This window comes from Myotis lucifugus, unplaced genomic scaffold (genome assembly GCF_000147115.1).
Source record: "Myotis lucifugus unplaced genomic scaffold, Myoluc2.0 scaffold_102, whole genome shotgun sequence".
NCBI lineage: Eukaryota > Metazoa > Chordata > Mammalia > Chiroptera > Vespertilionidae > Myotis > Myotis lucifugus.
The window spans coordinates 3366767-3387590 of NW_005871150.1; the positions used below are offsets into that span (position 1 = coordinate 3366767).

General features: G+C 40.7%; 2 protein-coding genes across 5 annotated transcripts in view; one reads left to right on the forward strand and one right to left on the reverse strand.

Annotated features, from left to right (window-relative positions):
• The window catches only part of CCDC110 (coiled-coil domain containing 110), a 13729-nt gene extending 1654 nt beyond the window's left edge, over window positions 1-12075 (forward strand). The window contains exons 2-8 of the mRNA XM_006092692.2: window positions 1477-1795; window positions 6437-6492; window positions 6759-6824; window positions 8421-8525; window positions 8624-8683; window positions 9361-11470; window positions 12026-12075. Of these exons, the coding sequence (XP_006092754.2) occupies window positions 1477-1795; window positions 6437-6492; window positions 6759-6824; window positions 8421-8525; window positions 8624-8683; window positions 9361-11470; window positions 12026-12075 (2766 nt within the window). The remainder of the gene's footprint in view (window positions 1-1476; window positions 1796-6436; window positions 6493-6758; window positions 6825-8420; window positions 8526-8623; window positions 8684-9360; window positions 11471-12025) is intronic.
• A 4989-nt stretch (window positions 12076-17064) lies between these two features.
• CUNH4orf47 (chromosome unknown C4orf47 homolog) overlaps window positions 17065-20824 on the reverse strand; it is a 12756-nt gene continuing 8996 nt past the window's right edge. For 2 of the 4 annotated variants that reach the window (XM_006092666.3, XM_023757130.1), the window contains exons 6-8: window positions 19764-19943; window positions 18734-18897; window positions 17074-17234 (exon numbers count right to left, since the gene is read on the reverse strand). In XM_006092666.3, coding sequence (XP_006092728.1) covers window positions 17186-17234; window positions 18734-18897; window positions 19764-19943 — 393 coding nt within the window. In that variant the 3' untranslated portion in view covers window positions 17074-17185. Of the gene's footprint in view, window positions 17235-18733; window positions 18898-19763; window positions 19944-20824 lie in introns of all 4 variants that reach the window. The other 2 variants (XM_014459058.2, XM_023757131.1) reach the window with 2 other exon arrangements.

The window sequence follows — 20824 nt, forward strand, 5'->3', positions numbered from 1 at the left end:
AGACCCTGAGTAAAGACACGTGTCATGACAACTGCATGTGCAAGATTCTGGACGGGACCCTTTGCTTTTATAAAGGGCATTATCGGGAGAACGGGTGAAACTTGAGTGGGGTCTGATGACAGATGGTAAGTATGTATCGATGTTAATTTCCAAATTGCAATGTTCTATTGGGCCCACTGAAGCGTGTCCATGTAATCCGGAGTATTGAGCCATTGTGTAGTGGGGGGTATTTTTGGTCTACATTTTCCCTTCAAAATCTGTAATAGAGCCGAAACCGGTTTGGCTCAGTGGATAGAGCGTCGGCCTGCGGACTGAAAGGTCCCAGGTTCGATTCCGGTCAAGGGCATGTAGCTGGGTTGCGGGCACATCCCCAGTGGGAGATGTGCAGGAGGCAGCTGATCGATGTTTCTCTTCTCATCGATGTTTCTGACTGTCTATCTCTCTCCCTTCCTCTCTGTAAAAAATCAATAAAATATATAAAAAAAAAAAAAAAAAAAAATCTGTAATAGATGTTATTGCAAAATTAATATCTACTTATTTAAAACGTTTACTTACAGAGCACCATTTTCTGAGCAGGACAAAAATGGACTGTGGGCCAACCAGCCCTTAGCTGACCCCTCCCACCTCCAAGGCCACACGCACCTCAGATGGTTTGCCCAGGGCGTTAGCATGCGGCCACAGCTTTAATGTGTGTATTTTAATGCATCGCTATGTTAAGTTCATTATTGGAAATAGGTGTCTTCTCTTAACCACAGCAAACCAAAGCCCTTTACAATATTGGTCTTGGGCCGTTCACACCCCCACAGCTGAAACTGCTCTGATGAAAGCGTTGAAATAAGAGGAACAACACAGGGTAAAGCAAACAATGAAACTGAGATCAGGAAAAGGGGCAAAAGCCCCTAAGTATTCGCCTGTCTCCACACATTCCCTTTTCTCAGCCCAGCTTTGGGCTAGCAAGTTCGGGGCCAACAGGAAGACGGGGAGAAAGCCGCCCTAGGGAGCCGGTCCCGGGTTTGGGCGCGGGGGGGGGGGGGGGGTGTGCGCGGGAACAACAAAAGGGGGGTGATATCTGCCTCTCTGGGCTTTGCAATTTGCTTAGGGAGGATAAGTATTTCCTTCAAGCCCGAGATTAATGAGCCAACCCCTCATTTTCATATTCCCCCATTTAACCTCTCTCAGGAGACCATCAGAGAGGGAGGGGAAAAGAGAAGCAATAGAAAAGTAGAGGTGGGGTGAAGAGGGAAGATTTCTCGTGTAGGCGAGGTGAAAGGGTCAGCGAAAAAAAAGAGATTAGATGAAAAAAGAAGCTGTGAGGAATAAGAGCCTGGACGGGGTCACCCCTTTATGGGAGAACCCGGTGTCAGTGGGTGGGGGGCGGAGGGGGCCGCCTCCCCGGGCGCGGCCCTTTCACCCCCTAGAGTCTAGAGTCTAGAGTCTAGAGACCATCCCATCTAGACCATCGGTCTTCCTGACTAGCCGCACACCCGCACAGCCGGCTCACCCCAGAACAGTGCTGCCTCCATCCCTGCGCCCAGCAAGAGCTTCCAGCGCCCAAGCCGCCTGGTCCAGCCGCCGCTGCGTGGCTCCAGCGCGCCCTCTGGTGGCCGCTTAGGGCATCGGCGTCCCGAATCCCCGCGCCCCGCCTCCCTGCTCCCACCAACACCAAAAGCCCTGTCTGGTTCTGTTGCAGAAAAGCATCATCAGGAAAGGGATGAAGTTGACTGCGTCCTCCTTTCAGCGTCCAAGATCCTAAATTCCTCTGAGGGGACAAAGGAAAGTGGTGGCAGTGAAACAGGTAAACTCCCCGGGACCAAAGCTCCCAGGTCGAGGGCGTGAGAAACGCGTCTGCCTTTTACTACAGGTATCCGGTCAATTGCTTAAATCCACCGGCGCAATTGGGGCGCTCCCAACACATGCGTACTCCCAGCAGCTAGTACATGGGACAGATTAAGAACAGCGAAAACGGCGCATCACTCTGTGCCAGATGTTCAGAGCATTTAAATGCATCAACTCATTTGATCTCACAACAACCCTATGAAGTAGGTACTACCATTATCTCCTTATTAGGAGTGAGGAACCTGAGGCTCAGAGAGGTCCACAAACTCCCAAGGTCACACAGGTAGCAAGTGACAGAGCCCAGCGTTCAGTGGGGTTGGTCCAGATCCAGGCCTTAAACACCACACTGCACTATACTGGTTCTCTCAACACCAAACAGGAACTGTTGATTTTTGTCGAGACCCCAGAAAAACATATCCTTTTTCCAAAAGCAATACTTCTTATAGTAAATATTTACGGACGACAGGGCATTCTGTGGGGAGGGTGTTTGAAATAACCACAGAGCTCCATCCACAAGCTCCACATGAGCGTGCAGAGGGCGTGTGCGAATACCCAGCCAGCAGGGGAATCAGAACATGGGAGTCTCTTGCCCAGGCTGCAGGCCTCTCAGAGGGCCTGGGGGTCAGAGTGACCGCCAGGGAGCAGAGCACCGTGGGTGGAAGGCCCTATCGAGCTGATGGGCCAGGCTCAGACCCCCTGGGGCACATAACCTACATGTGGAATGTGGGTAATCCAGGCACAGAGGTGCTGAGAGAAGGGGTGACCCAGAGAGCGGATACCAGCACGGGATTCCTGCACCCAAGACTTCCTGTGCGCACTGAGTGTGACCTAGTCTTCCGCAGGCTTCAGAGTAAATCCCCCAGACCTTCACTTAACCACCTCAAAGCCATTCCGCTGTAATTACCTTGTTTCTCACTTCTGACACGTCCAGAGGACACAGCTAGAGAACTGACGTCTAACGTAGGATGAACCCTAGTTCGTGCATTCCCGGGAGTGTGCGCTTCTTCAGGGCTGGGCCCTGCGCTTCTCCGTGGTCTGCACCCCTCCCAGTACTTTTTAAGTTTTTTAAGTATTTATTTCCTTTGGAAATACACAGAGGCCATAAGAAACACATAAGAAGAACAAAAAATTACTTGAATAGCTTTTTTAAAAACAGAAAAATCCACCCCTCTGCCTGCTCTGTGCCATCACTGAGTCCCCTGAATATCACTGGGAAAACACTCTGAGTCATACCACGGGGCTCAGTGCTATTGAGGAAACTTACTTAATTTCCCAGAAAATGCTTCTCCAAACCCTCTCCAAGAGAACTATTTCACTCTTCGTGTGTCCACGCCTCTCGCCACTATCTCTCAACTGGTAACAGGATCTCATACCACAGGAACAAAACAGAAGCAGTCAGACCCAAACTCCTTCACCCTCGGCCTTCCAATCTGCGAGCCTACCTAGCTGGGTACCCACACCCTCTGCCTCCCCCGTTTCAATCAAAGGTCCTGGCCTGCGACTCCTCTCTCTCCTGCAATTCTCTCTCAGCTTCCACAATCAGCCTCCCTCGTTCTCCGAATCTCCTCCTCCCTGTCTCCTATGGGACGCCAGCAGCAAGGAGGCACACTAGATGCTCTCAGGCTTGAAAAATCCTTCTTGATCTTCACATCTCTCCCAACAGATCTTCACATCTATTCCATTAGGCACCTATTCGCTTCCATAGTGAAATGAGAAAGAAGTGCCTATACTCAGTGCTGGACAGATCTTCACAGCCCGTTCCCTTCTCAAGACACTTCAGTAGGGCTCTGTCCCCCTCACTGCACAGAAACTGCCCTTGGCCAACCAGCGTGGCTCAGTGGTTGAGCATCGAGCTATGAGCCAAGAGGTCATGGTTCGATTCCCAGTCAGGGCACATGCCTGGGTTGCAGGCTCGATCCCCAGTAGGGTGCGTGCAGGACACAGTTGATCAATGATTTTCTCTCATCATTGATGTTTCTATCTCTCCCTCTCCCTTCCTCTCTCTGAAATCAATAAAATCATATTTTTTTTTAAAGAGTATTTCCTGTGGAAACAGGATGCACCTCCCACTGGATTTCTAACAAGAGTCTCAGGGAACAACACAACAGTAGAAATCACGTCCTCCAACGAAGGCTCCACGTGGCTCCAACTGCTCTCCCCTCCCCCAGGCACGCCCCTAAGGATGAGGCCACAGAAAAGTGCAGAGGAAAACAGTGGCTCTGAAACCGCATCACAGAGGGTTAGACCCCCGGGGCTCACGGAAGGGCGATGAGAGATGAGAGAAATTCGGAGCAGAGTTGCTCAGGTTGCCCGTGAGCCATATGCAAAGTAGCAGCGTGGGAACTGCAGACATACTGTGGTCAGGAAAGAAGAGATAGAGGGAGGGACTCTCCTTATAAGTGGTACAAAATCTAGGCCAGTATATAAACTCCATGTTCTTTCTTTACAATCTTTTATTTACTACGTCCCTTAACTAAGTCTTTAGATTTCTTTTGGCCCCACTTTTCTTACTTGGTTTTAGCAAAAGAAGTCCTGTATTTAGCCTTGAACTTGCAAGGCCTCCTAATGAGACCAAGGACATGTGTGCAGAAAAGGGAGGCGGCTGCTGCAGGTGCCAGAAGGAGATGGAATTGGGGACAGTAAATCCATTAAGAACAAAATTGGGCTGAAAATATTTGCAATAATAATATGCTATTTCTGTGTTAAACAGCTTTGTGGAAATTATGGTTACAGAGCAAAATTAAACATCATAAAACTTCACAGTGTGAAGACAATATAACTAGCAAATATCATAAAAAGTGGGGAGCAGCTGTGGGAGGAAGTATGATGCTCATTTTCTCATAACTGTGCTCCCTTTCTTGGCAGGGAGTAAATCAACACTGAATACAATAGAAATGCTTGTTATTAAAAAAAAACACATTAAAATTCCAACCTCATAATCCTTTTCCTGATATATTTTCATTAGCTTAGAGTGATCTCAGAGGAAATAATCTCTCATGTAGTGAAAAGAGATCTGAATGCTAGCAATAATGTGTAGTTTTTATTCTATTAAATATAAATTTGATGCCATTTATTTTCAAGTAGCATGTGTAATATGATCCCACTATTCTAAAATCATTCTGTTTTTTCCATATACATGCCTGGGGCAGGGGCGGGGGGGGGGGGAGTACTCAGAGTTAACAACAGTTAGCTCTGGGTGGTGGAATTCTAGGAGATACGTTCTTTTTGATTTGCATTTTGATCTATCCAAGTACATTAGCAGAGGTTGTTTTAGGGTCTGAAAAACTTTAGGAAGCTTTGCTGCACTGGTCCAGGCCTCCATTGAGTTCCTTTTCACCTGAGATCAACGTTTCAGACGCCCATTTCTTCCCCAGTCAGATGCAAAGCTGAGCCACACCCCAGTGGACCTGCTGTCCCTGCCTGCCCACCATGAAGGTGGGATTCTTCAATTGGCTAAATGGCTCCAGGCTCTGGACCCGAGTTGCCCTCCCGGTGATGAGGGCCAGTGGGCAGGGAGGGGTCATACTTTGCCACCAGCTTATGGAAGATCTGACAATCTGCTGACCTCTCTCACAACCTTCTCCTAGGGCCCTGGCCGGTTTGGCTCAGTGGATAGAACGTCAGCCTGAGGACTGAAGGGTCCCAGGTTCAATCCTGGTCTAGGGCACGTACCTGGGTTGCAGGATTCCTGCCCTGGTCAGGGGTATGCAGGAAGCAACCAATCGATGTGTCTCTCTCACATCGGTGTTTCTGTCTCTCCCTCTCCCTCTCACTCTCTCTAAAAATCAATGGGAAAAAATATCTGCAGGTGAGGATTAAAAATAAATAAATAAAAATAACAAAAGTAGATATTTAAAAAAAAAAAAACACAACCTTCGCATAAGGCAGAACTTGTCAGCCTAGGAGCACATTTTCTCCTAACTTTCATTTCATTCAGACACTGCATTGTTTTTAAATTCTTTAATAAAAATTTGCAAAGCAAGGGAGTAGCCAACCACTGGAACAAAGAGGGGTGTGTGTCAGGAAATGCATGTAGTCTCTCCCCTGATGCAGATCTGTAACCGACTTTCTGGGAAGGAACACACGGGTCTTTATAAGACTGTAAGAGCATGGCGAGACTTAGGCTTCGTTAATCCAACTTGTTTTCCATGATAAGGAGAAAGGATATTACATGGCTGTTTCATAGACACTAAGACCCATACAGTAGTTTGCCAAGGTCCTCTCATAACATGAGGATTATTAGTATTTTTACAAAAATAAATAAATAAATATATATATATATATATATATATATATATATATATATATATTACTAGTATATCCCAGAAACAAACAAAAATGTTTGAGTTTTTGAAAGTTTCAAGCTTGGTGTTACAAGTACAGTAAAACCACCTTTACAACCTCAACTAGGTACTTTAAGTGAAAACAATTATTTCTTAAACTGATTATGTGATGAGCCTTGGGTTCTTCCTAATGTGCACCTCAAATTCTCATGATCTCTTCATCTCACCATCCAGAACAGGAGACTGCTTTCCATTACAGTTGTTTAAAAACAAAACCTCGAAAAGAAATCACACGACTGTTCAATTTTTCTTTTTAGAATATGGCTGCACAGCAGAATCAGAAAATCAAGTTCAACCACCATCAGCATTGAAAGTGAGTGTGTTTTATTTTCTCCAAACATGTTGGTGAAGGCTGATCGTTTCCAGAATAAATAATTTCTAAGTGCGTATGGGTTTTCCACAAGACTCTTCACGAAAATGCATTGGAGAGTGAGCAAGGATGGCGAAGACTGTGAGTCACCTGACCGTCCTGGGGTCCCTCCTGGCATCTTTGGGGATATTAACGCAAAATCAACAATCCAAGCACATGTTCACCTCCCCAAAAACACTCAATCCCACGCCTTGTTCACTTTGTTGCAGGCCCTTCAGCACCAACTGGAATCATTTCAGGCTCTCCGAATACAGACTTTGCAGAATGTCAGCATGGTACGTTTCGCTTCATCCGCACACAGGAAATATCCAAACGGAAACGATCCTCCACATTTCTGATGTCCACTGGCCAATTGGTCAGCCGATACAGAATCCTATATAATAAAGAGCTAATATGTTAATTAGACCAGACAGCGGAACAACATTCCAGAACAACCAGTGGGCAGGGGGCGAGGCCGTGGGGCCATGAGGGCTGTGAGGGTCGAGGCAGCTGAGGCCACTAGGGCCAAGCCCCTTGCACGAATTTCATGCATCAGGCCTCCTGTGTAATATAATAGAGGTCACAACATTTCTAGGCTCAAAATTTGGGGAAAACTATATTCTGTTACATATACTTGGATATGAGACAAAAATAAATAGCGCTCACTGGCTGTTTTTTAGACTGACTGTATATAGTCTACAGACAGGGACTCTCATTATAAATGATTCAAAATTTGCCCTAGCCTGTTTGGCTCAGTGAATAGAGCGTCGGCCTGCGGACTGAAGGGTCCCAGGTTTGATTCCTGTCAAGGGCACATGCTGGTGCTGCCGGCTCCATCCCCAGTGGGGGGCATGCAGAAGGCAGCCAATCAATGATTCTCTGTCATCATTGATGTTTCTGTCTCTCTCTCCCACTCCCTTCCTCTCTGAAGTCAATAAAAATATATTTTAAAAAAATAATAAGTGACACAAAATTTAACCCAAACTGACTAAGGGGGAAAGTGCACTAGCTGGGGTAACTGAAAACCCTAGGGATTTTCACTCGGGGAAGGCTGAAGTCACGTGATCAGGATTCAGGACATCAGATAAGTATCTGCTTTCCACAGTCATGGATCCTCAGACTCCAAGCAGTGACGAAGGGGCTGCTAGGAGTTCACACCTTTCTCCCTCCAGATCCCAGCCAGAGAGGGGACCACCATGCTTTTCCCTCTTCCCGGTTTATACTGAGGTTCTCGGCCTGATTCTGATTGGCCCAGGTCCGGTCACGTGCCAGGGGAGGCAATGCTCCCACTGGTTAGGGCTGAGTCACCTACCACGCCTGGAGCTGGAGGAGGGATCCGCATCACCAACTCTGCATGGACTTTATACAGAAGGAATGCAGGGTAGTGTAAAGAGGAGGTTTGGGTATGAATATTGGGGTTGCAGAACACAGCACTTATTCGCTGAAGACTCGATATAAACTTCACCCCAATATTCTTGTACTAAAAGCAATTGCAGGGGAATGGGAAGAGAAGATGAAACTCCTGAGAGTGACAGACTAGGTTCCATTCTGATGTCAGAGGTCAAAGGAGTAGACCTCTGATACAGAGGTCTCTGATGCATTCAACAATGTAAAAATCAAACATCTAAAACGATTTGAATATACTGCGTAAGATTTTATTGTTTTCCTAAGTTTAGTCTTTCTAATTTTATAATCACATAATAAGGGGATCATTTTATTAAAGATATCTTTAATTATATAGATTACAATAAGTTTTAATTTTATGTGATAGGAAAGAATTTTTACATGCGGGAAATTAAAAGTTATCTTTTAATTATACTATTACTCCTGGACATTCATAAGTTTATAAACCTGAAATCAAATTCTAACATTCTCGATTTATCTTTTTAAAGGTACAATCTGAAATTAGTGACATACTGAACAAAAGTATTATTGAAGTAGAAAACCCACAGTTTAGCTCAGAAAAAAATCTAGTATTCAACACACACAATGAAAAGGTATGTTATTCTGTACAAAATCATTCTATATTTGGGTATTTCAAAAATGTTACCACAACTAGTTTATCTTCAACTTTACGTTTTCCCCTTCTTCACAGGGCGACTGGATTGTCAGAGAGGAAAAGAAGGAAATTCCTGTCCTGAAAACCCTAAAAGGCGTGAGTTTACCCCCATACTTCTGCAACATCCCATTTCCCTTAGGAGGGTGTATGAAGGGCATTTAACTTAGTCCAGATACCCAAAGATCCCCAAGTAAATGAAATACAGGGCAGTTGTTATAGTCTATCTGTCCACTTTTGAGTTTTTCTACTTTAGGCTTGACCTAGACCCGGGGTGAATGCACTAGGACAGGTCCATACCAGTGTCACTGTGTCCGTACTGATTCGCACTCACATTTTCAGGATCCTCACAGCCCCTAGAATCATCTGGAACTAGGAATGCAAGCTGAGGGAGACAAATAGCCGAGAAGTGGAAATATTCATTTTTCTTTAAACCTCCATTTGGCCTATTGCTTCTCTCTTTCCCATCCATCTGTGATGGTCTCCTGAGAGAGGTTAAATGTCTATTTCTGAAATTGAGGGGTTGGCTCATGAATCTCACCCTTGAAGGAAATAAGTATACTTTCTAAGCAAATTGCAAAGACCAGAGTTACAGATCTCAACTGTTGTTAGATTTTCTGGAGGAAATGAATCATACTTGTTGGGCTTCTTCGCTGTCTATGTGATTAAAATGCTCGTTTGCTTGCAAAAACAAATCCTCCACAAATTGTTATCTTAATATGTTGGTCATGTGGCAAATGACAGTACATTTACAGTGTGCTTCTTATTGTTACTAGCCTACAGAGAATCAAGAAGAAATCCTCTCTGTGGAGAAAATTCATCATTTTGAGGACTCGAGGACTCTTCCTTCAATGGAAGAAAAATTCAGTAGCGATAATGTCAACAGTCTCTCACCAAGTGTAAATATGCCGCCCCAGATGCATTTCAAAGACATATTAACTCTAAGAACTTCCATGGATAATCCAGCCTCAAACATGATTATGAACACTTCAGAAAATTCTGACATGTTGAAGAATTATAACATTTATAGTTTTCTAGCTAATGCACCTCAAAATGTTATGCCTCGAGCTGACACAGTAATTCTGGATAATTCCAAAATTACTGTGCCTTTCCCCAAGCACGGATTTCGTGAAAATTTAGATGATATTTGCCATTCTATCAAGCAAATGAAGAAAGAGCTGCAAAAGTCACACGACAGGGAACTGGCACTTACAAATGAACTTCAAACTTTAAAGATGGATACAAATGTTCAAAGTAATACTCAATATGACCTGTCCCCCATTCACAAGGAAAAAATTAACTTTATTAAGGATGAAAATATGGAAAGTAACTTACATGAAGATATAAAATCAAAGCGAATTTTAGAATTAGAGGCATTAATAGGCAAATTACTCCCACTCAGGGAATCAGTGTCAAAATTCCATCTGAATTTTTGTAGGAAATGTAAAAAATTGTCTAGGAGTGAAACACATAGGGGAAAGAAGAATGAGAAAAACAATAAAGAAATTCCTATCACTGACAAGAATACTGCAGATTTAAAATTCCGTTCCAGACTTCCATTTACACCGTCATTCTTTGACTCAACAAAATATGAAATGAAAGACAAAGAAAGGCAACCACTTGTAGTAAAACGAGGACCAATAATATTTGAAAATGAGAAAACATCCAAAGTTAATTCCATGACTGAGCAGTGTGTTGCAAAAATTCAGTACTTACAGAATTACCTAAAAGAATCTATACAGGTACAGAAAAAAGTAGCAGAGCTGGAGAATGAAAATCTAGCCCTTAAGACCAAAATAAAACCTCTGGTCTTTACCACACAATCTCTGATACAGAAAATTGAAATATATGAGAAGAAACTTAAGGATTTGGTTGAAGAAAAGAACACTATTCAGTCCCAATTAATTAAAACAGACGAAGAGCGCAAAAACTGTATTGAAGAATTGAAACAAGTACCTAGTAAATATAATGTTCTCCAAGGACAAAATAAAACTCTAGAGGAAAAAAATAGTCAACTTTCTTTGGAGAAACAACAAATGATAGAAACATTAGATAAGCTAACACATAAAGAACACAAAACTCAAAACGATATGGCCATTGTCAATAATGAATATAATCGAATGAGCATAGAAATGGAATCAATGCAAACAAATATTCTATTGATACAAGATGAAAGGGAAATGTTAGAGAAGAAAACCTACCAGCTTCTAAAGGAAAAAAGCTCACTTGAAAATGAACTAAAAGAAAGCCAGCTAGAGGTAGTGCAGCTGAAAGAGAGAGAAAGATTGGCAAAAACTGAACATGAGGCCCTGCTTCAAATAATAGAAACAGTCAATAATGAAAAACTTAGTCTTGAAACAACATTACAAGAATCTACTGCTGCCAGGCAAATGATGGAAAGAGAAATTGAGAACATGCAAACATACCAGTCTACTACCGAAGAGAATTTCCTGAATGAAATAAAAAATGCAAAATCAGAAGCTAGTATTTATAAGAATAGTTTATCTGAAATGGGTAATGAATGTGAAATGTTATCGAAAATGGTCATGGAAATTAAAACAGACAATCAGATTCTAAAGGAAGAACTAAAAAAACATAGTCAAGAAAATATACAATTTGAAAGCAGCATCAGTAGACTTTCAGAAGACAAACTACTTTTAGAGAACTATGTGAGAAGTATAGAGAATGAGAGGGACACCTTGGAGTTTGAGATGCGGAATCTTCAAAGAGAATACTTAAATCTAATGCAAAAAATCTGTGGTCAGCATGGTGACCTGTCAAAAATGGGTTACATATCAAGAAGAGAGAAATTCCATTTTGACAACCATGATACATACGAAGACACCTCTGGTCCCAGGAGTAGGCCTTTAGCTCCTGAATTAAAAGGTATGTATATTGTGGTGGATTAATAGAAAGTAAGATTCCTTTAGCCTACTGGGCATGAGTCAGAGGACAGTAATAAGGAGGAAACTTTTTCACCTGGCCCATGTGGCTCAGTGGTTGAGTGTCAAACTATAAAGCAGGTTCAATATATGGTTCAATTCCCCATCAGGGCATATGCCTGGGTTGAGGGCTTGATCCCCAGTAGGGGATGTGCAGGAGGCAGCCAGTCAATGATTCTCTCTCATCATTGATGTTTCTATCTCTCTCCCTCTCCCTTCCTCTCTGAAATCAATAAAAGTATATTTTTTTAAAAAGAAGGGAACTTTTAAGATGAATACAACTTAGTTTTGTAAGATTTGTATCCAATTTATTATATAGTGGAATTATTTAGAGGTTTTGCTCTTTTTTATAAAACTCATGTTATTTTATTCATATTACTTCTATACATTGTATACGTACAAAGCAACTTTGGGAGGGAGCAGGGGTTTTTTAAATTATTGTTTTTTCTGAAGTACATTCAGCACTCCCACCTTAAAACAAATTCTTCTTTCTTTCCAGGAATTCCAAGTAAACTGAATCAATTGCTTCCATCCAAGAGATGTAAATAAATTTCTAAAATCAATGTTTCAAGATCCTTTGTGCCAGAACTTTTTGTCTACAAAATAATTTTAATTTGCTTTTACATATGATTACATTTACTCTGTAATTTATTAAACTAGTTTTTTAATTAGAAATTGAAATTTTATTTATATATTATATATTATAAATTATGTATTATGTATTATACATTGTATATTATATATTACATATTACATATTACATTGTTCCGGGGCGTGGGGCTCCCTTTTTCACGTCCCACACGGGAAAGAGAGCTCCCACACGGGAAAGAGAGCTTGAACCGGTTCCTTCAAATGGAGGCGCTTCGGGGATTGAGAAAATGAAAGAAAGACATAAGTGGGCTTCTGTCCTCTTCTGGCGGAGAGGCGGAGAGACCAAGTCCCAAAGCAGCGTGTTTATTTTATGCGTGTTTATTTTATACTTGAATTACAGGAAGTTACATCACATCTGGGTGGGCCTTCGACATCATGAGATCCATCCCCTTAACACTGGGCAGGGGAGTCAAACTGGGTGGCGCCCAATCTTTTGACTGGTCACGCCCCCAAGGGAGTGGCTCTGCTGGCTCCCTGGGTCCAGCTGATGTAAATTAAGCCGAGTGTATTCTAATGGCCCTTAAATTACATATATATTCCAGAACTGTGAACAGTATGAGATGTCACCCAACTTGTAGGCTATTATGTTAGCCTCACAGTTTCATGAGTTCTAGTGGAAGACATGAGACACCTGGGTCAGAGGTAAAGGACAGTTTGTTATAGCAACAGCAGTAGCCAGAATATTAGCTTTTTTTTTGCATTGGTTCTCCAATTCCTATAAACAGCATGAAAAGGACCACAGTCAGTTCTATTGCAGGAGAGAACTCTGAGGTTAGGGAACCCAAATATATATATATAGCTAATATACAAAGTGTCCCCTTGGGAGTTCAACCGGGAGACCGGGAGTTCGATCGCTCGCTATGACGTGCACTGACCACCAGAGGGTGGTGCAGAACGAAGGCAGGCCCCAGCCAGGCCTAGGGACCCTACCCATGCATGAATTTTGTGCACCAGGCCTCTAGTATTGTATAAGTGCAGTACGCATGCCCATCCTTTGCTCTAAACTTTACCTTTATCATACAGGTCAGTTAGCATATCTGCCCCTGCTCCAGGGAGTCACTAACTCTAGCTTCCAAGGCTGAAAGCAAACCTGCCCTTTGCTCCAGAGCAAGACACTATATCTTCTTCCAAGACTGCTTGCTATATAAACTTGTTGAATTTTACCAAATGCTTTTTCTGCATTTATTGAGGTGTGTTTTTCCCCTTTAATCTGTTAATATGGTAATTACATTGATTAATTTTGGAACATACTAACTTTGCATTGCTGGAATAAACTCCATTAGGTCATGTATTATCCTTTTAATATACACTCTTGGGTTCAATTTGATTTAGTTAAGGATTTCTTCTGTGCTCAGAAAGATATTGGTCTCCATATTTTTTTTTTCTTTTAATGTCTTTATCTGGTTTGGTACCAAGGAAATCTGGCCTCATAAAATGTGTTGGGAATGCCGTAACCGGTTTGGCTCAGTGGATAGAACATCGGCCTGCGGACTGAGAGGTCCCAGGTTCAATTCCGGTCAAGGGCATGTACCTTGGTTGCGGGCACATCTCCAGTGGGAAGTGTGCAGGAGGCAGCTGATCGATGTTTCTCTCTCATCGATGTTTCTAACTCTCTATCTCTCTCCCTTCCTCTCTGTAAAAAAATCAATAAAATATATTTTTAAAAAATGTGTTGGGAAGTGTTCCCTTCTCCTCTGTTTTCTGAAAGGATTAGTGTAGGATTGGCATTATTGATGTTATCTCTTCCTTCAATACATAATAGAATTCACCAATTGGCCTGCAGTCTTCCAAATGGGAAGGTTTACATTACAAAACAAATCTCACGAATAGATATGGAACAATTCAGATTTTTATATCTTTAAGCCAGTTTGATTATTGGTATGTTCTGATAATCTTGTACATTGATGTAAGTTCTCAAATGTATTGACAAACAGTTGTCCATAATAATCCTTATTATCTTTGTAATATCCAGAGGACGTGTGGTGATATCCCATCTTTAATTTCTGACATTGGTAATTTGGGGTTACTTCTTTTTTCTTTATCAGTCTCACTAGAGTTTAATCAATTATATTGCTTTGTTCAAAAATCAGCCTCTAAGGACGAAAGATAAGACTTCCAGAAGATATGATGTGCTGCTGCTTAACTTTCTCCCAGTCCCAGTGGAGTTTCTTGTTGACCTGAATCTCATTAAGTCTTCCACAAGTTAGCATCCTCAATCTTTGTTTCCATTTTAAGCCTTACATAGGTATGGTTGGATGACTCATAGAAATTAATGGCTTCTAAGCAAGCTTATTTCTTCCATTATTCACTGATGGTGAATACAAAAAGCTACTCACATCATACAGGCATCATAATGGGCCTGAAGATCACTAGATGCCTGAGTCATCAAGAGATAAGATGCCAGTGACCATGTCTTAACTCCTCATGTCTAAGTTTGGGGAGGGAAAGTTGTTTCACAGGAAACTAATGTTATATTTTCAAAATTAAAAGAAGAGTCAATAATGATTAAAAAAAATAAATCAATGGTCATCACCAATAAAGCACCGTCAAGTAAAATGCGTATGTATGTGTGTTCTTCCATCATCGTAAAAATCTTAATTTTCCTACATGCTTCACTATTCCTCTTACTGGTTTCTGCATTCCTTTTTCTGTAAATTGACACAACACATATATGTAAACTCTAGATAAGCTCTGCCCGCTGCCCTACTCCTTCTTACACCCTTTAGTCAGGCATTAGATGCAGATTCCCGTCTGTGAATGTTACACGGAGTTTGCATTGCTATGAGAGGCACATTAATAAAAGCTACAGCTAATAAAGGCAGAGGTGAAATGAGCAAATATTAAGATCTTAATAAAATCTGAAATTATAAGCCTCTATCTCAAAAGAACATATATGCAAGACTTGTTGGGTAAGATTTATCAATGTACAACTATATGAATTTTATGCAGTTTATGCACCTGGTAAAACAACTCCCATTCTGAAGACACACGTTTTCCCCTTTGAGTTACATTATACCCTTGATAATGTCTGTAAGATGTTCATTCTGCATTATACTTTGGGTAGGAAATAAGAATTTTAAATATTCTTTTAGAAAAAAGTAAACAGTTATAAGGCAAGACAATAAAAATATGCACATTTGACAATAGGAAAAGTTCTCTGTACCTTCTGCAATCCCTTTAAAAGCCAGATTTATATCTGGATTGACATAGTTTCCCCATTGGGATAAAAATGGTTCCAAACGAAGAGTACTGAAGCCTCTACACATTCTGACTTCCTGTTCTAAGAAACCTAGGATGGCAGAAGGACAAGTCTAAGAAAGCACCGTGAACCAAAAATAATTTCCTGCCCGGCTGGTGTGGCTCAGTGGTTGAGTGTCAACCCATGAACCAGGAGGTCAGGGTTCAATTCCCGGTCAGGGCACATTCCCCTGGTTGCAGGCTGGATCCACAGTAGGGGTTGGGCAGGAGGTAGCCAATCAATGATTCTCTCTCATCATTGATGTTTCTATCTCTCCCTCTCCCTTCCTCTCTGAAATCAATAAAAATATATTTTAAAAAATAATAACTTCCCCAATGAACAAAATAAACTGATGAACAAAATAGATTCAGAGACATAGAAGCATGGAACAGACTGATAACTCTCAGAGGGAAATAACTTATATGCATATATGCATAACCCATGGACACAGACAATAGTGCGGTGAAGGCCTGAGGGGGGTGGTGTGGGGTCAAAAGGGTCAAGGGGGTTAAGAGAAGGAAAGGGGACATCTACAATACTTTCAACAATAAAGATGAATTTTAAAAATTAAAAAATAAGAAGGGATAAAGATCATTAGAAAAAAATAACTTCCCCAATGCATTACATTAATAGATATTGTAAATTTCTCTTTTATATTACAAACACCACCACCACCCCTAAAATCAATGAGGACTACTGATAGACCTCATGGTGAATTATAGTAATGCGTTTAAATTGTATCTTTTAACAACAGATAGTTTGAAAAGTGGTAGAGTGAGTGCAGAAGAGAGAACCTGGAAACCAGAGGGTAAGGCCTGGGAGTGGGAGGTGCCCCAGGAGAGGCAGCTTGGACCGCTAACCAGGAGAGGGGCAGAGAGGACACCAAGGACCACCTTCATCCACCTTGCAACTTTGTCATTCTTTATAAAATAATGAAGTAAAAGTGTGTTCCCTGTTCTCCCTCCCCCCAGCTCACCCTGGGGCTGCACTGGGTGATGCTTTAGAGGTCATGAATGGAAGGCACGGTGCCCTGTACACGGAGACATCTGCCTTACTCTATAAAGTGTGACTCTATGCAATATGAATGGATCCATATTTATCTTTGATAGGAATGCTCTAATAGGCTGACACTTGGATAGCTATCAATCCAATTTTCACCTCCAAGTTAAGAATTTACTGTGTACTTTCTATCCTCCTCAGCCTCCACATTCCCCTCCCCCACAACCCTGCAGCTTTTTCACATTAGGAGTAAGAGCTCTCAATTGATACACTATACTTCAAAATTGTATAAAAGTTCTAAACATTATATTCTCAAAAACGCATACCAGCCCGGCTGGCATTGGCTCAGTGGTTGAGTGTCAACCTATGAACCAGGAAGTCACGGTTGGATTCCAAGTCAGGGCACATGCCCGGTTGCAGGCTCCATCCCCAGTGTGGGGCCTACAGGAGGCAGCTGCTCAATGATTCTCTCTCACCACTGATCTTTCTCTCTCTCTCTCTCTCTCTCTCTCTCTCTCTCTCTCTCTCTCTCTCTCTCCCTTCCTCTCTGAAATCAATAAAAAATATATTGGGGGGGTGGGGGGTGGAAGAGACACACACCAGCAATCAAATTATCAGCAAATACTATTTATTCATTAATAGTACTAAGACAAGAGTATTAGAGTGGTAGGATTAAATATCTTTTAAATGTTTGGGTTATCTATCCTACAACATTTTATATTTTTTCAAATAATTTGCACTTGATAATGAAAGCTACTTGTCTTCCAGAGCCTAAAAGGATGGTATTGAAGCAGTCTTGTAGTTCTTCATATTCAATGCCCTAAAATTAGAAAATAAATGTCCATTTAATTATATAGGTGCAGGTAATATATCTGTAAATTCTTTAAAAAATGTTTTACAATTTAAAAAATTAACAACCCAAAATCACATTTCCTCACCAAATTAAAAAGCGTCACTTTAAATAAATCAAAAATATTTTTAAAATGTAATTTAGGAAAGAAAAATTGACTTATGGGACCAATTTTAAATACTATGATCCAGAGATTTACTAGTTTTAAAATTAGGGTAAACGGAGCTTAAACTTGATTTAGGGTAATATTTGCGATAATGTAAAAAGAAAGAGGTTTCAATAAACTCAAAATTACTAAACAGAAGGTAAACTTCTGATTTTTCAAAGCAGCAAGCAGTTGCTCTTTTCTGTCCAAACATATTCGCTAGGGCACACATGGAACTCTCTCAGGTCTGTTCTCTGGATAGAAAACAGCTCAGAGAAAACTGCTCCCAGAACATTAGTCCTGTAGACACAGTTAAATCACATAAACGTGAAAGGGCAATTCTACTTTTGTGATGTAATAAAAATGTCAGTATCACAATCACTGTCTACAACCGATAGGGTGTACTTACTCGTGTTTTTATAAAAGAAAGAATACAAATTTGGTGTCCGTTATCTACTAGTAATCCACCGCAGGATTACACTGAAGTCAGAAATATGTTAATTAGTTTAATTGGCATTAAAGCATTTTTCAATGAACAGATAGAAATGAATTATTTCACTTATGATATTGTACACACAAAAAAATGATGGACTGTCCATTTCTAATGTATATTCTGAGCTCCTGAGAAAGTCTCAATTTTCAGAGTGCTCAAAACCGGGGTAAAATTGAAATTTTAAGATACTTTAATAACATGCTTTTCCTCAAAGTTTTATAACGAGATGTCAATAGCATTTTTTTCAGGAAGAGGAATATTTCCAGTTTTCTTAAGAGATTATTTCAAAGTTAAGAACAGAAACCTTAAGTGTCATTAGGATCTTCTGAGAGCCTGGAGCCCTATAACAAGGGTCAAAAACTCTCGCTGAGAACGATCCTATATAATAAAAGCACAGCGACCAAATGGCACAACAACCAGAACGACTGCAGCCCCTCACCCCGGCTGGCCCTGCCCCTGATCGGCCCCCATCGGGGTGGGCTGACTGGACCCCACCAGTGCACGAATTTGTGCACTGGGCCTCTAGTGTTAACATGTGCAGCTAACTGGACGATAAGTAGTTTCAAGTGACTCATAATAAGATGCTACAGATTTGCTTTAAAAATTATGGACAGAATAGTTTGGTACATAAATTAAGCTTTTTCCATTGAGAATTTCAGATGGGAAAGAACTACAAAAGAGGGAAGGTATACGGAAAGAGCCGAGATTTCTAAAGTCATCCAAATTTGTCATTTTTAAAAGTGTGTACAAATCAAAGATATGGTTTTAAAGAAATCTAAAAGTTGAAAACAATTTTTCTTGATTAATGAAGTAAATGTAACATATTACTACCTTTTGACATTCAAAGTCATTATACTTTCGATTGGTCTGCTTTTTGGTCCACCTGGCGGGTGGAAAATCTTAGCAGCTTTGCTGGGTTTTTCTGATTTAGCCGAATATGGGTCAATAGAATGTGACGGGTAAGGGTCGAATGTTCCTGCCTTCATTCCGCCAGCCTACAAATCAGAATGAGACCATTTTATGTGGTTTTGTAAAAGGCTTCTTAAAAACATTAGATGTTGAAGTTTATCCATATTTTGTATTGTCTATGGAGTTGGTTTTACATTTAAAGAAAGTTGTCTATTTTGTTTAATGTAGCTACCAGCAAAAAGTCTCCCTACCAGCAATTTCATGGGGTTAAGACACTGTAATTCTTATATTAAAATGCAAATGCTTAAGTTTGACTACATCAAATTACTAAATTTCTGAATAGCACAAAATACCATACTCAAAGTAAAACATTCAGCAAACTAAAATATATATATATATTTTCAACACAGATGAAAACAGAACAATATCCTTAGCGTACAAAAAGATCTTACAAATATCCTACTAGAAAATCTGCAGGAAAAGTAAACAGGCAATTCACAGAAGGAAGAAATGTATAAACCAAGGTTTATAAATTAAAAGAAGTATTTCCATTTTTATTCAAACTTGTAAACTTCAGCAAAGTGAGAAAATTCATCTCAATCATTTCAAAAACTAAAAGATGGCCTGGCTTTTTATGATTTTGAGAAAAACTATACCTAAGATTAGAGAGGCACTTAGAAGAATCAACTGTAAACTCAAATATATTTGAACTGATTAATAATCATTATAAGAGCTTCCTTACTCCCATACACTGGCCATACTTTATGCCTTTTCATAATTTTATAAAAACTGGTTTCATGATTCTTGGCATGAATACAAAACAAAAGTTTATTGTTTACATGGGCAATAAAGCAATTTGACGGCAAGAGGCACTATTTCTTGAAAATGCTTAATATTAAAAAAAATAATAATAAATGCTTAATATCTTTTCATTCTAAAACTCTTATCTTACCTTTTTACCAGGAGAAGAGGGCTTAAAGGGGCTTGGGAGTACTTCTTTCTTCTCTGCCTTCTTAATTGGAGGTAAAGTTTTCTCAGAAAAATAAGGATTGGTATCAAAATATTCTCTTGGGTAAAGGTTTAACTTGAAAGGTCCCCCTTTGAGTAAACGATGGTGCTCTTCGCTCTCTTTCTGTAAGTTAAAGAGTTAGAAATTATGTGGCATAGCCCTAGCTGCCTTGACTCAGTGGATAGAGCATTAGCCTGCGGACTGAAGGGTCCCAGGTTCAATTCCGGCCGAGGACACATGCCTGGGTTGTAGGCTCGATCCCCAGTAGGGGGCATACAGGAGGCAGCCAATCAATGATCCTCTCTCATCATTGATGTTTCTATCTCTCTGTCTTTCTCACTTCCTCTCTGATATCAATAATGAAATATATTTTTTTTAAAAAGAAATTATGTGGCATAAATTACTCAGACGGGAAATAACGGAGAGTCGAATCTTCCTTTACATTTTAATAGAAGCACATAGATTTTAAAAATATACACTGCTAGGCTCACATTTTTTTAAACATTCCTTTGTTATGCTCTGTTTCTATGATACTAAAGATATGCTTACTTATGAATAAGAACAACTATGATTGTTCATTTGGGATATCAACTTATTTGAAGTATAGAGATCTATTTGTCACCTGAACAAATCTCTATTAACTACCTGGGGAAACGATCTAGTAAAAAGAGATTGGTCTTCAGTTCACACTCTAACTCCCTCCTGCTTTTCAGCATTTCTTGGGGACTCTGGGGCCTTTCAGTGCCACATTTTCAACCCTAAATGAGGATAATACTCCCCCTACCCCCCCGCCCAGGCATGCTGCTGTAAAGATTAAATGAGATTCTGTGTATAAAGTACCTGGCATATGGTAGGCTCTTCATAAATGTCAGTTTTACTTCTGAGAATGAGGAATACTTACTTTTTACATTATAACATGCTTAGATTATAATATTTTTAGCTACCTGGTACCCACCGCAAAACAGGGGAGAGGAGAGGGAAAAGGAGGGGAGAAGAGGAGAGGA